At 44.4% G+C, this 7,678-nt stretch overlaps 2 protein-coding genes across 2 annotated transcripts; both read right to left on the bottom strand.

Moving 5' to 3' along the window:
• Positions 1-158: 158 nt before the first annotated feature.
• Positions 159-1,909, bottom strand: LOC115059783 (leucine-rich repeat, immunoglobulin-like domain and transmembrane domain-containing protein 2). Its single transcript, XM_029527472.1, has 2 exons — positions 1,135-1,909; positions 159-931 (listed from the first exon to the last, which is right to left on the bottom strand). Exons 1-2 carry the CDS (start codon positions 1,901-1,903, stop codon positions 159-161), a joined length of 1,542 nt encoding a protein of 513 aa, XP_029383332.1. The 5' UTR covers positions 1,904-1,909.
• Positions 1,910-3,607: 1,698 nt separating this feature from the next.
• lrit1b (leucine-rich repeat, immunoglobulin-like and transmembrane domains 1b) lies at positions 3,608-6,274 on the bottom strand. Its single transcript, XM_029527471.1, has 4 exons — positions 6,153-6,274; positions 5,350-5,810; positions 4,770-5,075; positions 3,608-4,656 (listed from the first exon to the last, which is right to left on the bottom strand). The coding sequence occupies exons 1-4, from the start codon at positions 6,272-6,274 to the stop codon at positions 3,608-3,610; spliced, it is 1,938 nt and encodes a 645-aa protein (XP_029383331.1).
• Positions 6,275-7,678: the final 1,404 nt, after the last annotated feature.

The raw sequence follows: 7,678 nt of genomic DNA, 5'->3' as shown, positions 1-7,678 counted from the left end.
TTTGTACAAAAATGTGGTGTTATAACAGCCAGTTAAATGACTTTTGGGGGAAAATAAATACCTATGTTGGTCTTTTTTTTTAGAAAATCTGATGTTGCTTAAATGTACTTTAAGTAGCAGCTGCAGATAAACTCGGAGGTATTTGTTCATGAACAGTTTTAATACAGATGAGCTGCACTCCCTCCTTTGGCCCGATCCTCTGACTTCCCTCTCGTTGAGTCTTTGCACAGATCTTCTTCGCTCGTTGCCTGCAGGCTGTCGAAGGCGCCCGGCCTCTCTGTCTCCTGCAGGTCCTCTCTGTGCAGGCTGTGCTTCTTCCACACATCCACGCAGTGCTCCACACAGCTGAGCTTGGCCTCCGTGGCGCAGGCGTATATGCCAGCCGGCACCGCCAGCACCATGGCGCACACGATGACGATAATGTGGATGAGCCTCTCTCTGTGCTCCAGCTCAGTGATGTCACTTCCTGTGATGAACACGATGCACTGGCCTTCCCTTGGCGGATGGTTCTTTAGGGTCACGCACACCTCATACTTGGTCAAAGGAAGCAGATCGTTGACTGAGTAGCTGTTGATGCCGGGGCCGATGTAGATCGCGTCTTTTTTAGGTTCGTCATATTTGCCAAAGTGGATGGTGAACCATGTCTCTGCAGGGTTGTTTGTTGCTGCGTACCACTCAAGGGAGATACCGTAAATTGTCTGTTTGGCGATGCGGATGTCAACGTAGGTGTTCTCATCAGATGACACCATGGGGACAGGTGGACGGAGTGGAGCTGAGGAGTTGGAGGGTTTGATGTTGACCATGAAGTCGATAGAGGAGTTGCCAATGAAGTTGTTGGCCATGCAGGTGTAGAGTCCTCGGTCGGCCAAGTGAAGAGAGGGAATCACCAGCTGGGAGGTGATAGTCTCTGCGTCTGTCTGTGTCTCTGCAACTGAAAATGGAAAGCAGCATCAGACCGACTGCGTTTAAACCAGTGATTCATTAACATCTGATGAGATCACCCCAAAGAAGCAATTGTTGCTAAATCTTATGAAGCAGATGCAGCACAAAGGTCCAAGATCTACCTCACTAATGCTCCCACAGTAGGTCCACAACAGTTTAATGGACAGTAATAATAATAAAAAAAAATCTTACCAGTAAATCCTCTTATAATCTTCAGACTGTACATCCACTGAATGGTCGGGCTCGGCCTGGCCTTGACTAAGCATGTGAGCGTTGCATTTGTGCCGAGAGGTAACGTGATGTTCGTCTCTGTGGCAGAAGCCTCGGGCTTCGTGCATGTTTTTAACTTGATCTCATGGAAGAACTCGTCTACGTTGGAGCCGGGACCTGAGCACATCAAATAAGAGTTCATCAGAATGATGGGAGGGCCCACCGCCCGGATGAATTCAACAAAGCCTTTGAGGCGACAGTCGCACAGCCAGGGGTTGTCATGTAGAGCCAAAACCACGTTGGAAACCAGCCCTTCTTTCCCCCAAGCCTTTTCAGCTGTTTGGTAAAGCGGCCAAGTTGTGAAGACATCTTTTGATATGACACTAAGATGATTGAAGGATAGATCTAAGTAGGTTAGAGCGGGTAAGTGTTTCAGGGCGTGTTCAGGCAGGACATCCAGTTCATTGTGCTTTAGGTCCAAAATCTTGAGTTTCGGTGTATCCTGAAATGCTGTCCATGGGATCGAAGTCAACTTGTTCCCTTGTAGCCTCAGTTCTGACAGTCTGGCAAGCCCTTCCATGCTTTTAATGTTCATCGTAGTAATCTCATTGAAATTCAGCCAGAGGAACTCCAAGGCACTATCTTTAGAGAAAGATCCTCGCGGCAACTCAGTCAGGTGGCAGTTTTCAATTCGGATTTTCGTGAAATCATGTGGAATATCTTCTGGGATTTGGTCCATGGAGGTTTCCATGCATAGTAAAGACCTAAATTGATAAGACAGGATACACTTAGAAAAGAAAGCAAATGGCAAACTAATATTTTATCTGATTTGAAAAGAATTTGGTTCCTCTTAAGACGAAGCTCGTGTCTGAGAATGGGTTTATGCTGAAGATATAACTTGATTTAAAGGGCTGTACAGCTTCAGTGGTAACTTACCTTCCCAAGTTATCATCTGTGCAGGAACAGCCGACCAGACAAGTCGATGATCCAGGAGTGATGAGATAAAATACAAGAAGAATATGTAATGCAGCATGAAAGGTGTCCATATTCGTGGAGGAGCATGTGAAATAGGCCACGCCAAGCAGGACATGTCCATGTAAGAAAGCCTATTACCTTAATCTTCGTTGACGTAACACTTAAGACACACTTAAGAGACAGGAGAGGCGTATACATAGCGACGGTCTGTGTAGGGAGCATGAAAACAGTCTCCACAAATTAAGCTCAATCCAGATTGTGTGCTCGCTGCTCTACTTTGAGTGACCCCAAAACGCTTTTCATCAGTCTAATTTCATTTATTTGTCCCCCACCAAAGAACAGGCGGTGATATTACGATGGCCGAAGCCCGGCGGGGTTAGCAGCGAAGAGAAGGAAGGGCAGCGGAGAGACACAGAGACAGATGTCTGGAGGACGGTACCCTGACCTCAGTAATCTCAACGCTGGTTATCTGTCAGGTTGTTCGAGGTTGAATCAGCATAAAAAGCAAAAACAGAGAACACACAGAAGCCCAGAATCCATCTATGAAATACATTTTTCTATTCTACAGTATTGTTTACTGTGCTAACCATCTTAGCTTTGCGTGTTATCATGCTACAAATTGCCAACTGGAACAAAATACAGCTGAGTAAACCAAATTTGACAAATTAAAAAAAAAAACAAAATGTACTTAGGAGAGGAGCCATCCTCTGGGGAACGTGAATATCTCTAAATGTAAAAGCAGAATAAACACAGCATGGTTTTCACCCAATTAGCACGATAGATATTTATGTTAAACGAGATTTTAATAGGCACGTTTTTACTTCAGGGAAGATTAGCATCGATTTATTAAGCAAAACTGAATAAAATGCATTTTGAAATGCAAGAAAAAAAAAACTTGTACACATTAATCAATATAAAAATATTTATTTTTAGAGAGTACACTTATGCATACACAAGTCACAAATTTTTTACACGTTATAAAATGTGCTGTATTTTAGGTTTTGACCCAACGGTACACCTGGCACGTTAACATCATACTGACATACAAAACGGACTATTAACGGCTGCTCCATCATTTCCCTAAATACTTTATGTTCAAAATAAGGATCTTAACATAGTGCAGAGGTTACGTTGTGGAAAAGAAATGATGGGTTTTAGACAGTTTAGGGCAACATTTTAAGATGTTTTCCTCCATGAAACATCAACTTTAAAAGTGCATTATGAATAAAAAAAAAAAAAAAGTAGTATTACACATTTACTCTACATGTAAATATTGAAACCGTCGTTGGATATAGTTTCCCTTTTTGGTTGTCCACCCAATAAATGGTGGTTTCCATCCCAACAAGGCTGCAGTATCATTTCATACATCCAGTTCTGAGGAATTTTCAGTGCCGTTCAGGAGCACGTCAGTCTTTTGAGTCTCTTGGCTCTGCTGCTCGTCTATTCACATCCTCTGGAATTTGAGGCATACGTTTGGTTTTTAGCAGAAATACTCATTAGGTGGCCCCTCAGTCCTAGCTGTGGCCTCTGAGTCAACACTGGACCTCGCTGAGAGCAGCCTGTTGGACTCATCAGGGTTTAGCCTGGTCAGATACTCTCCTTCCATCCCTTTAGCTTTGGCCCCGGGGCCAAGGGTCTCAAACGTGACGTATGAGTCCTGCATCTCCTTGGTTTGCCGCCCCAGCAATTTTTGGCAGCGCTTCTTGAGCGCCCCACAGCACACAATCAACGTCAGGGGGACAGCAATCACGCATGCCACCGTTATCACCACCACATTAATAAGCTTCTGTGTACCACTGGCGCTGGCCGCCTCGTCTGTTGAGAAGATTACACACTGCTCCTTTTTCGGGATCAGTCCTTTGACGCAAACACAAGCAATGTACTTTGTTTTTGGCACAAGGCCGTCGATTGTGATCCGGTTCTTTCCAGCACCAACATTAATGCGCCGCATGTCTCTTTCGCCAAATATCGCATACAGGACACTGAATTCTGTGGTGTTTGTGGCTGTGGGGGCTCGCCAGTTCAGGGACACAGTGTGATCGGTGTCACCAATCACCTTCACAGAGCGAACTATCCTTTTCTCAGGAGCCTGCTGCAAGGACGAAGCGTTGGCTGCTAAGTTCTCCAGGGACTTCTGGGGGTTTGATGCCTTGCCCTGTCCCTGAGAGTCACCATCAGAAATGCTGTAGCTCTCAATCTCATATTTCCCAGTCACACCTTTGCCATTGAGGGGTTCAATGATGGGCTGTCCTGCAGTTGTCGTTGGAGGGGGAACATATCTGGCAATAAGCTTCTCCTGGTACGCTGCTCTTCCAATGCCACCAGGTTTCTTGCCTCTGTTTCTTTTTGAGCTGCCACCTCCTGTCTCCTCCGATCGAAAGGAATCTGTGATCACCAGGGAGATGATGGCATCTGCGGTGCCCACAAAATTGGTTGCCTTGCACACGTATTTCCCAGAGTCATGATAGGAAACCGCAGGCACGCTCAGAATGGACCAAATAATGCCCTCCTTTGAAATCTCTTCCTGAACTAAAAACCAAAAAAGCAGAGAGTTAAGCAGATTGGCACAAAAAGAATAGCTTTAAGCTCACTGATACTTTGATTTGGACAGAAATAGATACAGTTAGTTCAGCAGAACTTACCGGTGCCATTCATTTTCTTGCCGTCAGCTCGGCGCCAGGACAGCTCTGGAATAGGGACCCCAACCGTGCCACAGCGTAGTAAGACGTTGTTGCCCAGCGAGCTGCGAACACGAGCCACAGCCGTGTGCACCCGAGGGCCCTGGCACCTCTGCAGCTCCGCCTCGGTGAAAAGAACCCCTGACAGGCTCTCTGGATCTGCACACCTGAGCCTGGTGTCGACCAGAGCCACTGATGACGACGGGGACTTCTGAAACTGCACCAGATCGTACAGTCGGCAGTCACACATCCAGGGGTTATCATGAAGACCTGCAGAGGAAACGCAGTGCTGACAATTAAAACACAATAATCTGTTGCTGCATATTTAAACAACAAGTCATTTGAAGACCAAGACGTCATGGCTGTAAATTGCAATAAACAGAATTAGTCTGACAACTTGACACACTGCACACAATAACTATAATTAGACTAATCCCTAACTCAGCTTAAAATGCATCTGGTTTCAAAGAAGTGGTTAACATGCAAGGCAGCTTAAAAAAAGAATACTTTCCGGTATCTTAAAATGTCACAGCCTGAGCCTCACCGAGAATTAGTTTGGAGGAGTCGCTGTCCTGGGTTGGCTTCACGCTCAGCCACATTGTGAGGACGTCAGCGGGGACAGTCGTCAGGCTGTTGCTGGACAGGTCCAGATAGGTGATATTCCTTATGTACATGGTGGTCTCGGCGGGGATTGTGGAGATCTTGTTGTTGTGTAAGTCGAGGAGCCTCAGGTTTGGCATATCTGTCAGACACTCCCAGGGGAAGGAGACGAGAGCGTTTCCATCTAGCCTGAGCTCGTCCAGATTGTAAAGCCCCCGGAAACTGTCCACATTCAGCGAATTCAGTAAATTAAAGGACATCCAGAGAAACTCCAGGTTGTTGAGGTAGTGGAAGTTGTTGCTGGAAATCCTCGTTATTGCAGTTTTCTCAATACGAAGCTTTGATGTGTCGGATGGAAAATTTGGAGGGATCACAGTAATTTCTGGATCATTACAAAGCACGCTCCTGCAATGAAAAAAATGATTACTACTGTTATTATTTAGATTTGGTGAGACATTAAAGATACTTTCACACTGTATGGGTTTGTTCAGCTGACTTCAGTAACGTGCACCTTTGGTTAACATTTAATAATAATATTCAGATCTTTATTTGTGGGAAAACGTGGCAGACTATTGTTCAGTAACAAGCAAAGCAGATTAAAGAGCAACTCCAAGTTAATCCTCCACTATACACAGACTGGAGAGAAGAAAGCCGCAGTAAAAAAAAATGATAATAAAGGGATCCTCTCCACTGAGGTTACAATTCAAATCAGTGGCACATTTTTTTTTTTTTCTTAATGCAGCTTACCTTGCTTTGGATCCATCGCTCAGCTTGTGAAAGAAGCAGCTACACTGTGCAGGACAGGAAGTACCCAGGAGGGGAAGAAAAAACAAAGCCAAACAAAAAGCAGCAGCAAAATGTCGGCTCATTTTGTCTCCTCGGTATGATTCAACTAATCTACAGTTTAGGAAACACACAGCAGGTGCAGCTACTTTATCTAACCCGACATGGTGGCTTCTCTGCTGGCTCTCAGCTCCATAGTGCTCCGACTGGTCTGAATCCTGAGATAAAAAGGATAGGCAGGGATTAGAGAGGGACTTGGGTTATTTTCATTCACACGATTAGGCCATTGCTTCCTGAAAGCTGATAGGTTGCGTAGTTTTCCCTTTCATTCTTAGGGAACTACTTTCCAAAAGTTGATTGGATGGTTAATTATGGGCAGAACTGACTGTACACAAGGCTGACGCAACAGGCCCGCTCCAAGGATAGGACAGAAACCCAACCAACGCAGGTTACAATGGTGCATATTCATGTAGAAACTGTTGGAGGGGGATTCAAACAATTCCTCATTTCAAAATGTGATGGAAATGATGTACTCCCTAATGCTGGAGTAAACACTGGAACAATGCTTAAAGCTTCCAACCTAAAACAAAACTAACTACTAATGATAACTACTCTGATCTGAACGTGCACGACGTCATCAAATTTGTAATTGAAGATACGATCACTTTTTGACTTGAAATGTTAAAATCATTGACAGACTGCTGTTTGAATGGAACACATCAGCAAATAACCACTAGATGGGAGTGTGGAGTTTATTTCAGCTTCTTGCTATTGAGCTTAAATGATTCCAACAACACATCCAATAATAATCATAAGCTAACAATTTTGATTTTGCTTTATGATCCAGTCTTAAGATTTTACATTTAAAATGTGTTATCCACAAGGAAAGCACAACCCCCGGACTATTTCAGACACTCACTTCTTGTTTTCACCCTTTACAGATCCAAAATCTAAGAACTGTGTGAGAAATACCTGTGTTTTTTAAGATAAATATGATAAACTGAGATAAAACTCGTCTGATAATCTGAATGTAATTGTGTGTTTTGAGGGTGACACACTTTGTGGCAGGGTTTTCCACAGGTGCAGGGGTTTAAAGATGTGGCTGTTCGGCCAGGATTTCAAATCCTTTAATCCAGTCATCGCTCTGTCTCTCATTAATGTATCTTTGTTCTATTTCTTTCAGGAGGGTTGTCCCAGGCTCCAGCAGACGAAAAACAGCCACCCCTGCACCTCTGCCTGCCTCTCTGCTCCCCATCTGGTGCCTAGTGGCACACATCTCGGACATGGGACAAGGACACAGTGGATTTACTGCCTCAGGGGACAACACATGTAAATATGTTTAAAATGAAACTCAAAAACGTTTCTAGTTTGTGCTCATATTCTCCTCATGAAGAAAGGCGTGCGTTTGTGTAGACCAAAGTAAAACCAAGCTCCTCCATTTCAGACACATTCATTTCTAGACCTCTGGAGAAGTCAAAAAGTTGCAAAGG

Source organism: Echeneis naucrates, chromosome 19 (assembly GCF_900963305.1).
Source record: "Echeneis naucrates chromosome 19, fEcheNa1.1, whole genome shotgun sequence".
NCBI classification, from domain to species: domain Eukaryota; kingdom Metazoa; phylum Chordata; class Actinopteri; order Carangiformes; family Echeneidae; genus Echeneis; species Echeneis naucrates.
Note: the sequence above shows the minus strand (reverse complement) of the source record. Positions and strands in the feature narration are given on the sequence as shown.

Excerpts from the sequence above, each read along its gene's own strand:
- LOC115059783 (XM_029527472.1), bottom strand. The coding sequence starts at position 1,903 with ATGGAAACCTCCATGGACCAAATCCCAGAAGATATTCCACATGATTTC. Across the intron at positions 932-1,134 it reads GATTATAAGAGGATTTACTG|TTGCAGAGACACAGACAGAC; the intron begins GTAAGATTTTTT and ends TTCCATTTTCAG.
- lrit1b (XM_029527471.1), bottom strand. The coding sequence starts at position 6,274 with ATGAGCCGACATTTTGCTGCTGCTTTTTGTTTGGCTTTGTTTTTTCTT. Across the intron at positions 5,811-6,152 it reads AGCGATGGATCCAAAGCAAG|GAGCGTGCTTTGTAATGATC; the intron begins GTAAGCTGCATT and ends TTTTCATTGCAG. Across the intron at positions 4,657-4,769 it reads CAAGAAAATGAATGGCACCG|TTCAGGAAGAGATTTCAAAG; the intron begins GTAAGTTCTGCT and ends TTTGGTTTTTAG.